General features: G+C 32.2%; 1 protein-coding gene across 34 annotated transcripts in view; it reads right to left on the bottom strand.

Annotated features, from left to right (window-relative positions):
• Nucleotides 1–21,662, bottom strand: part of RIMS1 (regulating synaptic membrane exocytosis 1) — a 718,240-nt gene that overhangs the window by 194,087 nt on the left and 502,491 nt on the right. For 20 of the 34 annotated variants that reach the window (XM_051997263.1, XM_051997264.1, XM_051997226.1 and 17 more), the window contains 6 exons: nucleotides 11,887–12,017; nucleotides 11,045–11,216; nucleotides 10,758–10,911; nucleotides 8,163–8,234; nucleotides 1,836–1,992; nucleotides 420–545 (listed from right to left, as the gene is read on the bottom strand). In XM_051997263.1, coding sequence (XP_051853223.1) covers nucleotides 420–545; nucleotides 1,836–1,992; nucleotides 8,163–8,234; nucleotides 10,758–10,911; nucleotides 11,045–11,216; nucleotides 11,887–12,017 — 812 coding nt within the window. The remainder of the gene's footprint in view (nucleotides 1–419; nucleotides 546–1,835; nucleotides 1,993–8,162; nucleotides 8,235–10,757; nucleotides 10,912–11,044; nucleotides 11,217–11,886; nucleotides 12,018–21,662) is intronic. The other 14 variants (XM_051997227.1, XM_051997235.1, XM_051997250.1 and 11 more) reach the window with 2 other exon arrangements.

The raw sequence follows: 21,662 nt of genomic DNA, 5'->3' as shown, positions 1-21,662 counted from the left end.
TGAAATAAGTGACAGCAATATTTTGACTTAAGAATCACTTTCATTTTAAACATGTGATCCAAAAGAACAAAATGCTGGATATTGCAGACTAAAGTTACTTCCTGAACTATAATTCATGTAAAAATGAAAACATATATTTAGGATTTTTTAAGTACCAGAAATTAGAAATTTGTAAGGAATGAGTAAAATCCCCCCCTCATATTGCCAATAGTATAATTAGTAGGATATTTCTTATAATTGCTAGAAGTTCATATTCTAGAATACTGAATAGTGAAAATATTAAATGATTCCATTTGTAAAAAATGTTTATTTTATTTCCTAGAATTGTAAGCTAGACAACATTTTTACTCCCAAATATTTAAAGAATTTAAAGACATTTTAGTATATATAAACCATACCATAAAAGATAAATCAAGTACCTTTCTTGTTCTGATAAATACTGACTATCCACATCTCTGGATCGAAGATCAACTGGACTTCGGGAGGCATCATGGTGTCTGGTTGGAGAACGTGACCTTCTCACTTGATGAATTTCATCTAAACTCCTAAGAAATTTATAAAATATTCGTATTTGATACAGTTTGATTTTTCTTCCATTGTTTCATTTCTTTATTTTTGAATGTTTAGATTTTCTAAACAGAGCAAACTAAGTGCAAAAGGATGAATTTTTTCAGACATGTGGGCTGATATGCTCATTGGTGTACCATACTAACAATATTGTTAGCTTGACACATATTTATTGCATGCTATGTGCCCAGCAAAATGAAGTAGTCCTTGATCTGAGATGATCTTTTCCTAAAGTAGATACATCATAGGGAAGCTGCAAAGTACAGTGGGAAAGGAATTGATGTTAAAATCTTGGCCTTGGTTTGAATTCTGCTTTTACTACTCATTTCCTGTGCGGTCTTTAACTTTCTGGACCTTACTTTATTTGTGAAATAAAAATATTAGGATACTTTATTCTGAGTTCCATTTCACTACTATATTTGTGGCCCTTTGGTCTCAACTATAACATAGAATAGAGAATGAAAGGGTCAGAAAGTAGAAGATTAATATGTTTCATTGTTTCCCAAAATAGAATACAAACTCCTTGATAATGGTGAGTAAATTTTTTTTTTTTTATGTTATAGTGAAAGGTTGATGATTGATTAATTCTTCAACCCTTCTAGAAAGTGTTTTCATTGGAATCTAAACAAAAAAAAACATAATTCAAGGTTTAAACTCATATGTGAATAGTAGTTTGCAATTTTTCTTGTCTACAGAGAGGCAAAATAATGGCATTTCAGAATTAGAAGAAATGAAATGGTATTCCACATATATGTGCTATATGTGTGTACATATATATAATATATACATATATATAATATATACATATATATAATATATACATATATATGTAAATATATATAATAAAGTACCTTACTATTTTTAAATGTTTTAAAGTATTAACTTTGAATGGAACCTCCTAGATATTTTAATAATTCAAAATTTGCCTTCTACCCAGACTCATTATTGTTCTTCATCATTACCCCCTCAGAGAAGGAAGAGTGACCAGAAAACAGAATGAAACACATATTGTACTTTGACCATAACCTTCTTTCCCTTTTAAGGGAACTTGAGTTCCCTGATGAGCATTTCAGAGGCAAGAGCATAAATGAATATTGCCATCATTTACAAAACTACTTAGAAGGTAACTCTTGAGTACTTTCCCTGATTTAACAAACTGTTATTGTTTATTATTTTACATGTTGAAATAATATTTTCTTATGTGTACAAGTCATTAATTGCACTGACAATTCTGTTCTCAGAAACATTAGACCCTTGACAAATCTTACCTCTGTAATGGCACATTTGGTAACCGGGAACGGGGCCTGCCCTGATCGTCACCACGGTGAGGAGATACAGATCGCGAGCGGTGATGAGCTGTTCTTTGCTGTTCTGGCACAGTTAAAGTTGTAGATTTGCTTTCTCTAGTATTTGACCTATAACCTACTGGCAAAAATACAACAGAACTTAATCAATGAGATTCTCTGGAGGCAAACAGAACTTGGAAGACAATCTCTTGAAGAAATTATTGCAAGATCTAGAACAGCCACTAACCTACTGCTAAAGAGTCTTAGGAGCCATGCAATTGGAATCCATTATTAGCATAATCTTACAATGTTAATAAGTATACGTACACATAGTGTAACATATACATGCATTAAAACATATTAGAGCTAAGGTAAGGGGTACAATGGAGGAACAGAACATAAATATGACAGTTAAAACTTCAGACATGATATACAGGTGGGGGATAGTTGTGTTACTCCCATCTCATTTTATCTGTGGAATATTTTTAATTGTTAGAGACCATGGAAAAGTAGTAGTTATACTAATTAATCCTTAGGAGATTATCCTCTTTGATTTTAATCTAATTTTAATCATGCAAACAGAACATTCCTATATAAGATAGTAAATGAATCTTTGTTGGATCTTTAAAATTGGACTCCCTAATTAGCATGATAAAAAGATGTCCAAGTGAGAAAAGAATGTAGATAATTATAGAAACCTAACTTGATGGTGAACTCTGATTTTGCTTCAAACATTTTTTTTAATTTAAAGCTCAATTTGTATATTTCTACTGAAAACAGCACATCTGTGTAGATGACTAGTCAATTCCCAAAGGACTTGGGCAGGGAAATCTTTAATCCACTTTACAAACTAGTTATAAAGTCTAATGGAAGACAACAGAACTATTGCATAATGATTTGTGCCATCATACAATAGTAGAAGAAGTAAAAGATAAATGTACTTTTTCCTTATGCTTAATAAAATAAAGTTTTAACTTTTTTACTTGATCAACATAAGAAGACAATATAATGATTAGTTACAGCAGTTTAATGTAGATTAAAGGATTTCTAAAGGTTTTATTCTGTTATAGGGAGAATATAAAATTTCATGACATAAATGTACTTCTACATATTTAAATGTATTTCTTTGAAATATATCTAATATGTTGAACTTCAATATAATTTGGGAAGCTCAGGTATGTTATTTTATTTACCTGATCGTTCAAATTCAGTGCTAGACTCTTACCAAGTATTTACAGATACAGAATACCATTATTCCATAACAATTGATATTACCTATCTCTATCATACTTCCAGAAATCTAACAGCATAGTTATCTAAAAATAAGTCCAGGAGATAGCATTTTCTACTTTTATTAGAGATCCCATTTTGTCACTCTGTGAAATAGTATTTACAATATATTTGATAACTATATATGGCAGGAGTGAAAGTTAATGTTTTTACTCTGAGTAACACAAATCCTGCTATAAAAACTACAGTTAAGAACCATTATTTTGATAGTTTTGTATGTGGGGAAAAAGATAAAACTATCAATGTTGAATTCTATGATATATTTAGGAAAGTGCAATGGCTGCCCCTTATTGGGAAAGAAAAACAAACCCCTTTTTGACTTGATATCCTGCCAATTCACTTGTCATCAAAAAAAAAAAAAACTTGTTTTTAAATCCCTGTGTTTTCTTGATTTTGCACAACATGAAACAAAATAGAATCATCTCACAGAGAGAAGGATTTGAAAGAAATGGAATGTAAAATGCTTACTGAAAGGCTAGGAAATTAGATTGGAAGTATTACTTCAGGTATGTCAATGAATACTCATAAGGTTCTTCTTTTGACTTTTAAAATGTTTTATTATAATGAATTATACTAAAAATTAATGTTACTCATAACTTACATGCAGATAGCTCAGTATATGGCTATAAGAACCCTCAATACTAATTTTAGAAAACTCTGGGACTCTCATGCCTTCTATAGGAATTACCAAGCTCTGGCTGGTATAGTCTGATTGGCTACAGAAACATCCTAAAGCTATGAAATTATATGGTGAGAACCTCAGAGTAAATTTCCAAATGTTGGAGCAAAGGAACCCAGATGGTATCTTCCAAGTCAGTGACTCTACTGAAAATATTTCAAACCTCCCCAGATCATCAAGGTAAGGATTCTGTAGTACTGTTTCATTAAAGAAATACTAAAGTAATATTAAAACTATACTATTAAGAGGGCAATGTTCAATCAAAGAACAGCCACATCACAGACATTGTACATTTTCTTACCATCTTATGAATAAATTAGCAAGGTAGAATTTTCAATATCATAGAGAAGCAAGTCTAAATATATCTATATCTATATATATACATATATACATACAAGCATTCATATATGTATACATGTGTATTCTGTTTTGTTATTATGTGTTGCTATTATGAAGATTTTCTGAAATATCTTGTCTGATGCCAAAAGGACATACATCAATAAAGTTTATGGCTTGTCTAAAGATAATCATCTCGGAATACAGAAAAAAAGATCTTAGTGGGTAGGTTTTTCATATTTTTATAATTCTTTATATCTGTAAAATAAATGAGAGATAATTCTAAATCTATAATGAATATATCATTTGTCTGCATTATTCAGGTAGCAAGGCATCCCTTAGAAGAAGATTTAGGATGTAGAAGCTTATTACTTTAAAAATCGAAATTTTAGGTGTTGATGCAAATATATCACATGTTCTCATTTGAAACAGTTGACTAAACAAAATGTAATCTATTCTGAGTCAGCATTATAACCATCATACATGATGAACATTATAATACACTGATGACCTAACAGAATATTGAAGTAAGTAAAAGTATATCTCTTAGATCATATTATGCTAAATTATATGAGAAAATTATATTTTTGCAACTTTTTGGTTTTCTCATTTTTCTTCAAGTTACAATCCTTTCTGTACCCTTTTATACTCATATAGAGCTAGATAAATGCCCAGGGGACACGTATCCCCTCATGTTACAAATGAGGAAATTAAGCCCAGGGAAGTAATTTGAGCAATGTTCCACAGGTAACAAATATCACAGCTGAGATTTGAACTCTGGTCTTAGAATTCCAGAAGTAGCATTCTTTCTACTGTAGCACCATGCCTTCCTCAGGACCTATATAAATCTCCTTCAGATATCACTTCTGAATTTTCTGCTTTCACTCTATTGTCCTGGCTAGGAAACCAGACAATCAGACATTAAAGTAGTATAACTTTAGGAGATAACATAAAATGATAAGATTCAACAGACTAAAAATCGAAGATCAAGGGGATATTGTTAAGATTCTTCAACAAAGTGTGAATTTTATATAATCTTTTTTTCTTTTTAAATTCTTCTGTGTTTGCAAACCTGTTTTTGGACATTTGAGTTCACCAGAAAACTGAACTCCAGATAAATAGAATACCAGATTTGTTTTTCATATTCTTAATAATTATAACTAAACATTGAAAATACTATATATAGATGATCAACCAAATGATGAAAAATTTTAGGAGATGAAAAATTTTAATTCACATTTACTAGCTCAAGCTTATTTTTCTTCTTAATGAAAATCTGAGGGCAAAAAAGTAGGCTAATCTAGTTTCAGGCAGGGAATAAGCTTGGAGTCAGGAGCCCTGAGAAGTAAAATAAAAGGGGAGGAGGAGAGATTTGGCCAGATATTTGGATTCACTGACCCTAAGCTGTTTGTCTGTCACTTGTAAGCAGGAGTTAAGGAAGACCAGTGGGACTATGAATGGGACTATGAATCAGATCACAGCTGAAGGGCACATTGGAAGAAAACACAGTGCTGAGAGAAATGTGAAAGTCTTAAGCCTTCAGGGCAACTATGTGGCACATTAGATAGAATACCAAGGCTGTAGTTAGAAAGCTTCATCTTACTGAATTAAAATCTGGTTTCAGATATGAAGATATATAACCCCAGGCAAGTCACTTAACTGTTTGCCTCAGTTTCCTTATCTGTAAAATGAACTAGAGAAGGAAATGGCAAAAAAAAAAAACTTTATTATCTATACCAAGAAGACCCCAAATGGGGCCACAAAGAGTCAGATATGACTGAACAACAACTACATCAACTCTGAGAATGTGAGGTGGGAGCAAGATGTCAGTCTAGAATAGTTCAAGGCAAAAAAAAAAAAAAAAAACTTCATTACCTAGCAGTAAAGGTAGCAATTACAAATAAGACATTTGCTTCAAGCAAATTAAAATTAGTAGAGGGGAATGAATAAAAATAAAAGAAAGAAGACAGCCCAAAAATTGGAGCTTCAAGACTTTCAGGAAGTATTAAAGAGAGATGAGTTTCAATTCAGGGTACAATGTTTGGAAAAGGCTTTCAACACCAGAAGAGAAGATCTTTCAAGTTCTGAGAATCAGCACAAGTCAATTGTTTCTTTAAATAAATGAACATAAAGTCTGAAACTAGAGATAAAATAAAATCTCCCTGTGAGCATCTAGACAGTGTGGTTGAATAGGAAAAATGAATTCAAATCTTATTCCTACAAATTACTACTGTGTGCCTTTGGGCTCATAGGCAGGTATTAACATTTCACAGAATATAAGTACCATTGCTCTCTTTTCCTTTTTGGGTTAATCTCTACTCTACTCTTACACACTAAGTGTTCACTACGTGAGAGGCACTCTTATCCTTTTCTTCTGTACAGTCTTTTTTGATAACCTCATCAATTCTCCTGACTCTAACTCTTATCATTATGCAGATAGCTCTCATATCTATATATCTAGTGACAGTCTCTCTGTAATTTCGATCTTAAAAGAACAATTGTCTATTGGATGTTTCAAATTGGTCCTAGGGATCTTTTAAATTCAACATGTCAAAAATTGAATTTATTACCCTCTCTCAACTCATCCCTCTGTCAAAATTACCTATTTTAATCAAAGTTACTATCACTCTTTTAAATTACCAGTTTTGTAAGCTCAGCATTTTCCCCAACTTCTTATTCTCTTTCACCTTACATATGTAATCAGTTATCAAATTTTTATCTCTTAATACTTCTATAACATCTCTCATCTCCAACTACCATTTTAATAAAGGCCCTTATCTTCTCTTGCCCAAATAATTACAATAGTTTCCCAATTGATATCCCTGAACTGAAATCTCTTACCACTGTATTCCATCCTATACATTTCAAGTAAAGTGATCTTCCTTCATTACAGATATGATTATGTCTTTCCCCTTCTCATTAAACTCCAGTAGTTTTCTATTGTTTCATGTGTGTGTGCGCGTATGTGTCAGATATATACACATATATGAATATGCACATTCTTATGTTGAGCTTTATAAGATTTTTATAATATTTAAATAATAATATATAATAATAATAAATATTTTAAAATATTTTAAAGTCTTCACAACCTGGCCCCAACTTCAGTCTCAGTTTATATTAACCACTTCCCTCTTCAAGTTTTTCAACTACAAGAAGGTGAACTTCTCTCTAAGGTAGAGTTTCATTTGACTGCATAAGAAAAACTTTAAGACTGACCAGAAACCATGGTCCTTAAAAGAAAACCATTCTTAGGTGTGGTGTAAGTACTCTCATTATTATAATAAAAAATAAATATTTATCTCTAATTATTAGCAAACTTCTAAATTTTTTACCTTTAAGTTTTAGACTTTAATTTTACCTCTTTTATGACCAAAGAATCAAATCTAAAAAAAAAATTATGAATTGTGTCTTTGATAATGTCACAAACCATTACTAATTGATTCTAATGTTTAAAAATGTGCTGATTAAAAAAACTGATACAGTTTAAAAAATATTTACACACTCAGAATGATAATGAATGAGTTACATAGGCATAAAAGCAATAGCCATGCCACATGCAATTTAATCTACTATCATGCAAATTTTTCAGTATATTCCATGGAAGGCCGTATTACTTTCTGAAACCTGGGAAGGAAAAATCATAAAAAAGGACCTGTGCAAAACAAATGAGAGTGGAATTTTTACAGTAAAATTAGTTGTATTCTTTGAAAAAAATTAATCTTTTCACTTATGCTTAGAGCATTGTGAAATAATTTAACTGTCCTCACTTATCTTATTTCTAGGCAATAAACTGATGGAGGTGAATAAATGACAATGTTAATTACTAAATGTCCGTCCATTTTCAACTGCCTAGGTACTTTAGAAGGAAAGTCACCATGGAATAATTAATACTGATTTTGCTAAAATACTATATTTCCAAATCAGCATTGGGGAGGAACCTGGGTTACTAGGAGAATAAGCCAAAGCACAAAGAAGCAGGGACATGCTCTGCACCTACGCACCTGGAGGAACTACTCCAATACCATCATCAACCTCATAATCTGAGATGTCACTATCAATGATTCGCTGAGATCCTGTACAACAGTAAGGCAAATACATACCTATGTATCTGGTTGACTTGTGAAATATAAAGGAAATGATAAGATTTCTTTATAACCCGACAGTGCTATTGAAGTATTTAGAATAATACAATATAAATATTTGAGTGATTTGTAATTTGGCACTGAGCCACATCCAAGTCTTCTTATTGCTTACCATACATGACACCCTGAGAAATAGCATGTGATCCCTTATATTCTAGTACTCATCATACCTATTGAAGAAGTTCCCATATAGTAGGGAGGTAAAGAAAGGAGTGATTTTTAACAATATAACTCTTTGAATTTTGCCTTTAAAAAAATTAATATGTCACAACAGAAAAGAGATAATAGCAGTATTGAAGGTATCTTTTCTTCAAGATTCAATTCAAAGATTACCTTCTGCAGAAACCCTTTCCTCCCAATTGCTAATGTTTTTCTCTTTCATGTTGCCTTCATATGCTCTGCATATATTATGTGTACTTCTAGCCATTTTCATAATGTCTTCCACATTAAGGAATATGATCTCTCAGAGCAGGGATTGGTTTTTTGTTTGTTTTGTTTTTTACCTGTTTCTACCCCCATTGTTTAACACAATGCTGGCATATAGTACAAGCTTTATAAATGCTTGTTGACTGAGTGACTGACTAACTCCATAATACTGTTGCTTTCTAAACAACAACAACAAAAATAAAATGCTGGTAATTTGGCTCTAATGATAATTAGGCTCTAATGGGTCCCTAGGAAATTTTACACAGGGACTAAGAAATGTAAAGATCTTTCTGTGTCATATTACCTTCAGGATGCTGGTGGGTTTTTTGGTTTTTTGGTTTGTTTGTTTTCTGGTCTAGAAATGTAATTTCAATAGTGTGAGGAATTCTCAGTCTGGAAATTCCTCCCACTGATACAAAGTAACAATAAGTTAAGAACTTTAAAGAGTTGTTTGACATATATTGTATCTAGGATATACTGCAACATATCCAACATATAAAGGACTGCTTGCCATCTAGGGGAGGGGGTGGAGGGAGGGAGGGGGGAAAAAAAATCGGAACAGAAACGAGTGTCAATATAAAGTAATTATTAAATAAAAAATTTAAAATAAAAAAAAAGAGTTGTTTGAGAAGTATACTTTCATATGGTCATATATCTAGTATCTGTTTGAGGCATATTTTTATTCAGTTCTTAATTCTAAGAGTAGCAATGTGGATACAATGGAAAGTCTGAAAGTTTTGGAATCAGATTACCTCAATTCAATTCTCAGCTCTGTCACTTAACCTGGGAAAGTCACTTAACATCTGCAAAATGTGGAATTATATTATATAATCTCTGAAGTCTTCTCCTGTTCCATATTTGTGATCTTATGATTTTTTTTTATTTACTAGGCAATACTGTTTTCAGAAAATAATTATGAAAAAGGGAAATTATGCTCTCTCTAAAAACAGCTAAGATCCATAGTTTCAAGAAGAACTTCCAAGTTTTTATGTTTAGTCATGAACTATAGACTTCCCTGTGACTATGGAGATGTTAAAACTTATGATATATATTATAGTATGATAGGTAGAATGTTGGAGTCAGAAACAATTTATTTTAAATCTTGCCTCTGACATATATTAATTATATGACCTAAAGAAGTTATTTAAACTCCCTCAAGCTCAATCTTCTACTCTATAAAATGGGGATAGTAATAGGATTTATTTCATAAGGTTATTACCAGGCTTATATGGAGATAATATATATGTACATATATAAGGATTAAATAAATATGAACTATTATTATTAAAATTGATAATAAAGCATTTATTCATACCTATATGTAAAAAAATGAGCAATATTTATCTACTTAAAGAAAAATTGTTTCCTTAATGTCTTTTATAAATCTACTTTACTCACTAAATTTTCAAATATTTACATAGTTTCTCAGCTAATTTTACTTAAAAACATATAATTGAAACAACTAAAACTTTATTAGTACTGTATGTACTTTTAAACTAGCATATTGAGATCTGTAAGAAGGCATAGAACACTAAAATTATTTAAAATGAATATATGATTATAAAAACCCCAAACAATTAAGAGGCCATCATATAACCAGTATAATGCATAAGATAATATTATGCAATTTTAAATTAAGGAAAAAAACATTCCAGATACTATTTAACTACCAAAGGTATATCTGGAATGTTTTTATAACATTATATAAAATTTATTTGGCATGATTAAATGAAGTTCCCACTAAGTATCCATAAAGACATAAATAATACGTAGATAGATAGTAAACAAAACAAAACAAAACAAAACCAGCCACCCCCCCAAAAAATACTTTGTAGAAATCTTGCTACAATTGCATTCTAATTTTAATTGTATATTGACAATTCTTTCTAATATCACTATCTTTTATAAAACTCCAGAGAGAAAAATAAATTCTTAGTTATAACTGAGTTACTACAGAATCATTTCACTGTTGATAGCCTTTAGCCAATATTTCTACTAAATGGTTACATAAAAAAATCTCAAGCTTACTTTGTAGTTTTTTGCTAGAGCTTTCTCCATGAATGTGTCTCCGTGGCATGAAAGGTGATGGCTGAGGCAGAGGTAGCGAAGATTCATCATGTGTCTGCAGTTTATACCAATGTGGTTCATCATCTAGCAGGGCTGTCTCCAGCTCTATGAGAATCTAGAGAAATATTGTCAAGTTAAATCAGTAGGCAATCCTAACATTGTCTATCAAATTAACACAATTTACATTCAGAGATATTTTATTTAACATTTAAAAGATAAAGTACTCAAATCTTCACAGCATACATCACCTCTCCAAGAAATTCACTTTCTTCTTCTTGTACTCTTGGTTGATCCCACACAGTAATTTCTAACATTCGTTCTCTAAAATCTCTACGGTGCACATGTGAATAGAGAAATGTTTGGTTCCATTTTGGTTCTAGGACTTTCTTTACTGTTTTGGTCCTCCTTTTACTTTTATCACTGAAAAATAAACATTCTTATAAATTTTTCTAATTAAACTCTTACTTTCTAATGAAAAGAAATGTATTTTCTGCTTCACCCATCCCTCAGACCAACCGTGAGGATGGGGGAAAAGAAAATTTTTTTAAAAATCCTTATAACAAATAGACATAATTAATCAAAATATATTTCCTTAGAGATTATATTCTACCCAAATCTCTTCAAAAAAAGTCTCAATCTGCATCCTGAATCTATTACTTCTCTGTCAGAAGGTAGATAAACATGCTTATAAAGTATAAAGAAAAATAAGGACATAGCATAACCTACTGTGTTTATTCAAGATAGTATCGTTTTCAATATTGTTCATGTAAATTACCCTAATCCTGAGAGCTAAAGTACTATCTTAGAGACTATAACATTCTAATTCAAGACCCATGCAATACAACTTTTTGATTATACTTATATGGTATTTTGACAGTATAAATGTCTGAGAAATTAAAATTTTGATTAAGCTATCTGGGTACATTAAAATTAAATATTTAGAAAATATTATAGAAACTCATTATTTACAAGAACTATAGGTAGGTCATCTAATTTGTTGACAAGTTTGTTATGATATAAATTATGTTTTAAAAGTTTTCAAAAAAAGAGATGTTTGTGTACCCTTAGTGGCAAAATTTTGGATTACTACCTTCTATCTGGAAGAAAGTACATTTTCACATAGGGATTCCTCGGTCGTCCATCCACTCGAGGGGGTAGCTCTCTTGCCTGAAGAACATTTACAATAAGTTGATGCCCAACTTTGTCATACCACAACTTCACCTATGGAAGAATCACAATGACATTAACTGTTAAGCTTTAAAGATAAAGTGACATAAGTACAAAGTGAAGGCAAAAGTGAGAATTAAAATTGTTATTTAGAAAATGTCTGGTCCATAGTAAGCATTGAATAAATGTTTTTTGTTTGATCTTTCTGGAGATAAATTAAGCAATTTCTCAATAAATAATTCCATGAATATCAAAATTTAGATTTTAAGTAAGAATATGCCATCTGGACAGAATAAAAACTGGATAATTTTAATTTTTACTTTAAACTTTTGGGAAAAAAACATTTCTTATCCCTCGTAGTCTTACACTGTTATTTCTTCAGATCTATGCCCTGCCCCCTGCCAAAGTATTTTTAAAATCATGTTTTATTGTTTTGAGTAGTATCCTATTTGTTGTATAGAGAAGTTTAAAAAAGTTAAAATAAGTCAAAGTGTTGATGAAAATAGGGTCAAAAGGAAGTTGATCAATAATAACCTATGGAATGTTGTTAGTTTTAGAGTTCACGTGGCATTTTTTGTCTTTAAAATTTAGATATAGAAGTGTCTATAAGACCTTGAGGTTCCAGAAAGATCAAAAAAAGAAAGAAATACAGATAAGTTCAATATTGTTCACATGGGGATTAAAACACTTAAATAATTATATGAAAAGGTGCCAAATATTGAGCAATCACAGGAAAGATATGAGAAACAACATTTGGCCTTCAGAAATCTACATTTCTTCTCTTATATGATCATCGATAGAATATAAGCTCCTTGAGGGAAGAAACTAATTTTTATTTGTATCCCTAGCACCTAGGGCAGTACCTGATATCTAATAGGTACTTGATAAAAGATTGAACTGCCTTAGGCTTTGTTCATAGGATCATCAATTTAGAAATGGAAAGAGGCCTTGGAAGTCACTAGTCATTTTATTTTTTAACAAATGAGCTAAACTGAGTGCAAGAAGTGACTTGACAGAAGCCATGTGGGAATTAAGTAGATGAGCTGGAAGCTGAATCTACTGTTTAAGATTCCAGAGTCAGCACTTTTTATGCCATTAATACCTCAACTTTGATTTTTAAGAAACAGATATCCTTCTTTGTATTCTAAATTGATAGACTATAGTGGGATCTTGTGATACAGTGAGATTTCATTTCAATACTTCAGGGAAGCCCTTCCAACTATAAAATTCTATGTTTTTTTTTTTTAATTGCTTTGTTGGAATATTACCTGCATTTAGGTAATATTAAGTAGGATACACTGTTACATGTTTTGTATCTTTCTCTACTAAGTCTAAAACCTCTGTGAAGGCAGAAATATTGATCTTATTGTATGCCAAGTGTCAGTCAGTTGACAAATATTTATTAAAAACCTATTATATGCTAGAAACTAGGGAGATACAAGGAAAGTTGAAAGATAGTCCCTGCTTCCAAGGATGTCACAGCCTAATGCAGGAGACCTCATGAAAATAACTATGTATAATATCTGTCTATCATCTATCTATCTATCTGTCTGTCTGTCTGTCTAGCCATACAGGAAGTATTGGAGATAGTCAATAGAAGGAGGTGATCAGTCTTTAAAAAATCAAGGAAGGTTTCTTGTGGAAAGTACATTTTTTGTTGGAATATAAAGGAAACCAATAATCCTAGAGGTAGAAATAAGGAAGGAAAGAATTCCAGGCATAGAGGAAAGAAGGTAAATATACAGTGAGTCAGAAGTCAGTTAAAATAAATATTTGCTATGAGTCTACTATGTGCAGGCACTATACTAAGACCTGGGGATATAAAGAAAGGCAAGACAACCCTGCACTCAAGAAGTTCATATTCTAATGGCAAAAGACAAAAAATAAAAACAAAATGAAAATCTAGAGAAGTTAAGGGGAAGAAGGGTGTGAGGCAAGAGAGGGCATGATATCACCCAGGAGTAAAATTGAACAGGGATTGATAAGATGACTGTCCTAGGTGCCGCCCCCCTTTAAATTCTAGAAAGAGATAGAATATCTTATGCAAAAATAATAAGACGGTAAATACCCATGGATGGTAGATATGTAAATAAGATATATGAAAACTGAGAGGTAAATGTATCCAGATTATGAAAGATTTTACAAGGTAAACACAAGATTTATATTTGATCTCAGAGGTGATAGGGAGCCACTAGAGTTTATCAAATAAGGGATGCATGTGAAATCATCAGACTTATATTTTTAGGAAGTTCAACTTGACAGTTATATGGAGGATGTATTGAAGTGAGGAAAAATGTGAAGGGAAACCAACCTACTGCAGTAGTCCATAGGTAAGTTAAAGAGGGTCTGCATCAAGATGGCAGCAGCATCAGAGGAAAGGATAATACATATATAGAGGGAAAATAACATATAGATTGTGGATGAATGAGAGAATTTTGATTCAACAATTATGGGTAAGTCGCAAAAAGATGAGGGTTTGGAAGAGAAGATAATGAGTTCAGTTTGAGACATGTTGATTTTAAGATGCCTATGAGACATTCAAGTGGGGATGTCTCATGGGTAATAGGAGAAGTGAGGCTACAAGTCAAGGATATGAGTATATTTAAGAATTATTAGTATAGTTATAATAATAAAATCCATAGGAACTGATAAAATCACCAAGAAAAAAATATAGAGGAAGAAGAAAAAGCTCAGAACAGAGACTTTGGAGATGTGCACAGTAAGTATGACCTGGATGGAGATCCAGCAAAGGAGTTTGAGGAATGCTCAAGTAGATAGTACAAATAGGATAGCATTGTATCACTGAAAACTAGAATTTATCAAGGAAAAGAAAGTGACTGACAGTGTCAAAAACTACCTAAAGGTCAAGAAGAATAAGGATTGTTGAGTCCATTAAGCTAGGCAATTAAAATAGTAGTAGCAGCAGCAACAGCAATAGTAACAGCAGTAGCAGCAGCAGCAGCAGCAGCAGTAACAGTACTGGTAGTAGTAGTACTACTGGTAGTACTAATAATAGCAATAGAAGTTGTTATTGTTGTTGTTAACATTTATATAGTTCTTACTATATACCAGGCATTGTGATAAACACTTTATAATTATTATCTCCTTTGATCCACATAACAGCCCTGAGAAGTAGGTACTATGATCTTCCTCATTTTATAGATGAAGAAAGTGAAACAACAGAGGTCAAGGGACTTTCCCAGAATCACATAGCTAGTAAGTATGTGAGGCCAGATTTAAACTCAAGTATTCCTAATTCCAGGGCATATGCTCTAATCACTGAACCACTAAGTTACCCTCAAAATGTCATTGGTAACTTTGGGAAGAATGATTTCCATAGGGTGATGAGACCAAAAGTCATACTACAAAGAAGAGAGTAAAAGAAGAAATTTAGTAATAAATTATAGATGACTTCATTAAGGAATTTAGAACCTCCTCAAAAAAGGGAATAGAAATATAAAATGATAACTAACATAGATAAATAAATCAAGGGAGGATTTTTTTTTTTGAAGATTGGGAGGACATAAGCATGTTTCTGGTTGACACTGAAGGAGACTTAGGAAAGGAAGGAATCTTGAATGAAAAAAAAAAAAGAACATTCAATGAATGATAGACTTTCAGGATTATGTCGCAAAAAGACTTGAACTTAATAGAAAATTTGACATATAATATTCAAGAGAAGCATAAGATAAACATCAAAGACTAATTTCAAGGGCTTCAATAAGGACAAACTCTGTCTATTTTATATATGAAAATGTAAACCATATATTTGAGACTGTTATAAATAATTGAGTAGTGTGAAAGAGTAGGGAGATCTGAGTATGATGTGATTCTGAAAAAGCAAAACCATGTAGAAAAATGAAAAAAAGAGTATTTATCTTATACAAATGAGTTGCAAGAGGAAGAACTGACACAGAGGAATTAGATGGAAGAGAAAGCCTAAAAGTTCTGGAGCCCTACTTTCATTGGAAATGAGTTAAAGTGGGAAATATAAAAATGTTCTAAATTCAGAAAGGGGGTAAAGGAATAGAGAAGGGGAAAAAATATTGGAGACATTTAGAGGGAACCATGATCACATTAGACTTGGGTTAAAGAGGAAAAAAAATACAAATTTAGAAGCAAATAAAAGATCTAAATTTATCAAGAAATAAGAGGGTGAGGGAATCAGATAAGGATGCACTATAGAAGAGTATATATACATACATATATATATATATATATATATATATATATATATATTAACTTTGGAGAGGGAAAAATTAAGTAATAGGAGGGTAGGGTTGCTGGTAGAAGTAAAGCAGAGAAGTAAAGAATGGTAGGAAATAAATACACATAAATATAATAAAGATAAGAGTAAAATTTATTAAGTTAAACAAAAGCAGGTCTTGCAGCTATAATCTCAGATAAAATTAAAGTTACAATAGATTTGATCAAAAGAAGAAAATAGGGAAAGTACCACTATATTGAGACATGTTAATCAATACTGTTTTAGATTAAGTAACTAGTTAGCATAAGGTTGTTATATTGCTGCTGAATAGGAAATGATGAGTTGGTGGATTTAAAAAATATATGTAGAAACTTGGACTTATGAGGAATGATGCTATCCATCTTCAGAGAAACAGGGCATACAAGCATCATGTCTTACATAGATGTATGTGAATCTATTTGTGTATAGATGTGTATGATTATATATATATATATATATATATATATATATATATATATGTATGTCTATGTATATACATGAATATATGCATGTATCTCCATGTTTAATTATAGACTTTTTGGTGGAAGAGGGAAATAATAATAATAATAATAAAAATTAATAATAATAAAATAATAAAAATGTAGAGCAAAGAAGAAAAAACCTACAAGGAAACAAAGATGGACAGTTCTGAACATAATATGTGGTATTCATTGTATGGGCTTTCTTGACATGGAAATTTATTACTTTATATTTTTAATCATTTCTTATATTCTGCTGTGTTCATGGCAATGTTTTTTTTTTATTTGTATTTAAGCTTTAAATAAATAAATACATTTTTTAGAAGAGAGGAAAAAAGTAAAGAGTAGAGTGAGTGAGAAAGAAGGGTTGATGAAAGGAAGGATCTGGCAAAGATGGGATGGAATGGAATCACTTGTACATATAAGAAAGGGTTTCCTCAACAAGAAGCAAAGCCATCTCCTTCATGTGAAGTAGGGATGAAGGAGAAAATGGTGGCAGAAGACATGTAAGTGATATGAAAAAGTCGGATGGGAAAATAAAAAGCTCCTACTAAATCACTTCATTTTGTTCAAAGAAATATGAGCCAAAAATTCTCAGATTAGAGGGTTTGTTTGGGACTATCAGAGATTTGAGAAATGATGAAAAAATATGAGGAAAAAAAACATGTCGTGAGTAGTCAATTAAGGAAATATTTAAAATCAATGAGGGTTCATTTGAGATACTACAGCTTAAATTTGTTCTGATCCAGTCAGCACAATTTTGTGATTTCTTCCAATATCTTTTAGCAGCATGTGAATAGGAATGAAGGAATCTGACTCTGAGGAGCTGAGACAAAGAAGCATAAGTCAACTTAGAAAGAGAAGCATAACTCTCGTTGACTCTTCTCTTTGAGGAGCTGAGGAGCTGAGACAGAGTAGAGGAATAGGTCATGGGAAATAAGGAAGTTGAGAAACAGCTTGGGGTGTTTAGGAAAGTATCAATATGTATGTCACCTAGTATGAGTCTAAAATTTGGGAGAAGAGAAAGACTATGACAAGTACTGAACTCTGAGGAAAAAAAGACTTCTGAAAGTTGATAGACAAGAGTTTTCAGAATTTTGATTGAATAGCAGATATGGATTGAATGACTCTTAAAAATAGAGAACTTTCCAAATGATGCTTGTACAGGGAAAACTTGGGAATAGGGGAGGCAGGAAGTCTCACTTATCAAGGTCCCCTTCCCTAAGTTGGAGAAAATGAGTGAAAGTGCTAGAAAATGTGATCTGAGAGGTTATATCTCCAGGATAGATACAGGTCTTAATGTGAGCCAGAAGATGGAAGGAGTGAATATATATATATATATATATGGATTCTTGTTTTACTCATCCCCGACCCTAATAGAGGGCATCTATGCAATGGTTACTATTGCTTGTTGTTAGGTGTCCTGAGTAAGTTACTTCTTTGCATTGGTTTCTTTAACAGAAATTGGGCTAGTAATAGCATCTACCTCCCAGGATTTCTGTGAGGATAAATGCCTACCATATAATAAGGTTTTAATAAATGTTTATTTCCTTCTCCATTTGTTGAATGAATGAATATGTTAAATTTCTTATTAGAAATTAGCTTGCTGGAAAAAATAGATATATTAGAAAATATACTGAATGAGCAAAGGATCTGAGTGCTATATCAAAACTTTACCACTTATTAGATATGTGAGCATAATCAAGTCACCTAAATATTTTGAACTTCAATTTCCTCATCTTTAAAAAAGAATGACAATGTGTGTGCTCCCTAATTCATCTTGTTTTGATAAGGAAAATTGTTGGAATCTTTACAAACTGCTAACTCATTAGAGTTGATAGATTATTGATCTGATCTTACAAGAAGATGTTTTGGGCCAGAACCTGAAACAAGGTACTAAGTAGAACTAAATAATACAATGCTTGTGTTTACACCTTTACTCATTGGAGTTCACAAGTATGGGAGATTCACAAAATAAACTTTGTAACTTTGTGAATTCACACCTCCCTTGAAGCTCTTAGGGCCAGAGAGCACTATGGGAGAAACCCATAATCCCTCTCTCTCTCGCATCCCATAATTCCTCTCTCTCAAATAAATAGAGCTTCAATGGGGCCAGTCAGCAGAGTTTTCAGAGGAAGAAGCTATGAGTCGAAGTTGAGCTAGAGCCAGGAGAGAATTACTTCGGAAGGCAAGAGAGACAGATTCATCTTTGTGCTGGCTGGAGACTGAAGGGAGCAGAGGCAAAGGACAAAGCGGCAGGAGCTCTTGGAACTAAGCAGAGAGATAGGCCTCTAAGCTAACCGGGCTATATTGGAGACAATAAAAGATCTGAACTTTTATCACCTGGCTGCAATTTGGGTGATTATTACTTTCAACTGATACTAAGTCTGCCTCAAGAAAACCTTCCTCCAGAAACCTTCTTGCAGAAAGAACTATTATATTAAAAAGAAGAAAATCACCACATTTTGGCGCCCAACGTGGGGCTCAAACCCATGATCCTGAGATTAAGAGTCTCATGCTCTACCGACTGAGCTAGCCAGGATCTCCCCCAGAAAGATAGTTAAATCTTAAAGTTTTTTATAAGCGTTCAGGTTCTTGTCACCTCTTCTCTGATTACCATTAACTGGTTTTAACTTTTTAAAGCCTTTTAACTGGATTCCTTGCCACAAATTTCTCTCCATTTCAACTCATTCTCCCTCAAATTGCTATCAAATTAGTAAATTCCATTGGCCCAGCAGAAAGGTAAATTGTCAATGTCAGAACCTGAGCACAGGTAAGACTAGCCTGGATGACCCCAGTGCATTGGACAAACCACAAAATCTCAGACCTCAGCATAAAACTAGTGACCAAGCCCTGGCCTGAAGCACAAGAAGCTTAGGACAGTGCTCTTTATTCTGGAGGAGTAGAGCTCAACTTTAAAAGCCATGTAATAGGCTAAAAAAAAAAAGTAATAAACAGAAAAGAGACATGAGCACAGAAAGGTACTTTGGTTATAGAAAACATCAAAACACAAACTTAGAAGAGAACATCAATGGCAAAATGCTTACATGAGAAGCCTCAAAGGGTAAAATCAATTGATCTCAAGCACAAAAAGTCCTCTTGAAAGAGCTCAGAAAAAGATTTAAAAGTCAAACAAGAGAGGTGGAAGAAAATGGGGGGATGGCTTATGCAAAGAAAAAAAAAGAGTGAAAAGTTTGCAAAAGGAAGCAACAAAACTGACTGAAGAAAACAATTCCTTGAAAGTAGAATTGTCAAAGTCAGAAAAAAAAAACACCCAAAACATTCATTGAAGAAAACAATTAACTGGAACTCGTTATCTGGTTAACTGGAAAAGATGGTACAAAACTTACCTGAAGAACATAATTTCTTAAACATTAGAATTGTGCAATTGGAGGCTAATAACTTTATGAGACATCAAGAATCAGTCAAATAAAATTTTTAAAAAAGCAAAAATATAGAAGAAAATGTCAAATATCTCATTGGAAAAATAACTGACCTGAAAATATATACAGGAGAAAGAATTTAAGAATTATTGGACTACCTGAAAGTTGTGATCACACACACACACACACACACACACACACACACACACACACATACACACACACACATACACACATTGGAATCTGTACAGTATCTTTCAAGAAATTTCAAACACACCTGCCCTCATATCCTAGAAGCAGTTGGAAAAATAGTCATCCAAGAAATCCACTAACCACCTCCTGGAAGAAATCTCCAAAATGAAAACTCCAAGGAATATGGTAGCCAAATTTCAGAATTATCAGATCAAAGAGAAAATACTGTAGGCAGCTAGAAAGGAACAATTCAAATATCAAGGAGTCATAGTCATTTAGACAGTAGCTCCTACATGAAGTGATCAGAGGGATTGTAATATGATATTCCAGAAGCAAAGTATTGCCAAGAATCCCACTACCCAGAAAAATTGATCATAATCTTTCATAGAAAATATTGGATGATCAATGAAACTAGATCAAACAAACTTTCCTAATGAAAAAAAGAGTAGACCAGAAAAATTCAATCTTCAAATACAAGACCCAAGAGAGAAGCATAAAAAAGTAAACAGGAAAGAAAAAAAAACCTATTCAATAATATTAAAATGCTTATATTCCTACATAGGAAGATGATACTCGTAACTCTTGAGAACTATATATCCCTATTATGGCAGTCAGAAGGAGTATACATAAACAGAGGGTGTGAGTATAAGTTGACTTTGACGTGATGATGTAAAACAAAATATTAAGAGATTTAAAAAAAAGATTGTATTGGGAGAAGAGGAAAGGAAGTGGGAAAATAGGGTAAATTATATTATATGAAGACCTATTACATTAGAGGGGAAAAAGGAAGGGCATATAAGCATTGTTTGATTCTTTCTCTCATAGAATTTGGCTCAAAGAGAGAATAACATACATATTTAATTGGGTATAGAAATTTATTTTACCTTACATGGAAGTGGGAGGGAGAAAGAGAAAGAAAACAAAAAAGCAGTTTGTAAAAAAGGGAGGGCAAAAGGCACAGCATAAGTTGTAGGAGAAAGGGGAAAGAAAAAGTGAGAAGTTTAATAGAAGAGAGAACAGACTGAGGTAGGTGCAGGGCAAAAGCAAAACACTGATGAGGAGGGATAAGGTAAAATGAGAGAAAAAAGTATAAATGGGAAAAATAGATTTGAAGGAAGTACACATTAATCATAACTGTGAATGTGAATGGAATAAAATTTTTCACATAACAGAAGTGGATAGCCCAAGGTATTAAAAACCAGAATCCTATAATATATTGTTTACCAAAAAAAAAAAACATGTTTTAAACAGAAAAGTATACACAGAGTACAGGTAAAAAGCTGGAACATATTATATCATGCTAAATGGTACCATAGACAATGAAGTAATAGCAATGTTAAATATATATAAACCAAGTGGTATAGCACCCAAATTCTTAGAGGAGAAGTTAAATGAGTTA

This window comes from Antechinus flavipes, chromosome 4 (genome assembly GCF_016432865.1).
Source record: "Antechinus flavipes isolate AdamAnt ecotype Samford, QLD, Australia chromosome 4, AdamAnt_v2, whole genome shotgun sequence".
Lineage (NCBI taxonomy): Eukaryota > Metazoa > Chordata > Mammalia > Dasyuromorphia > Dasyuridae > Antechinus > Antechinus flavipes.
This window is presented reverse-complemented; position numbering and strand designations above follow the sequence as displayed.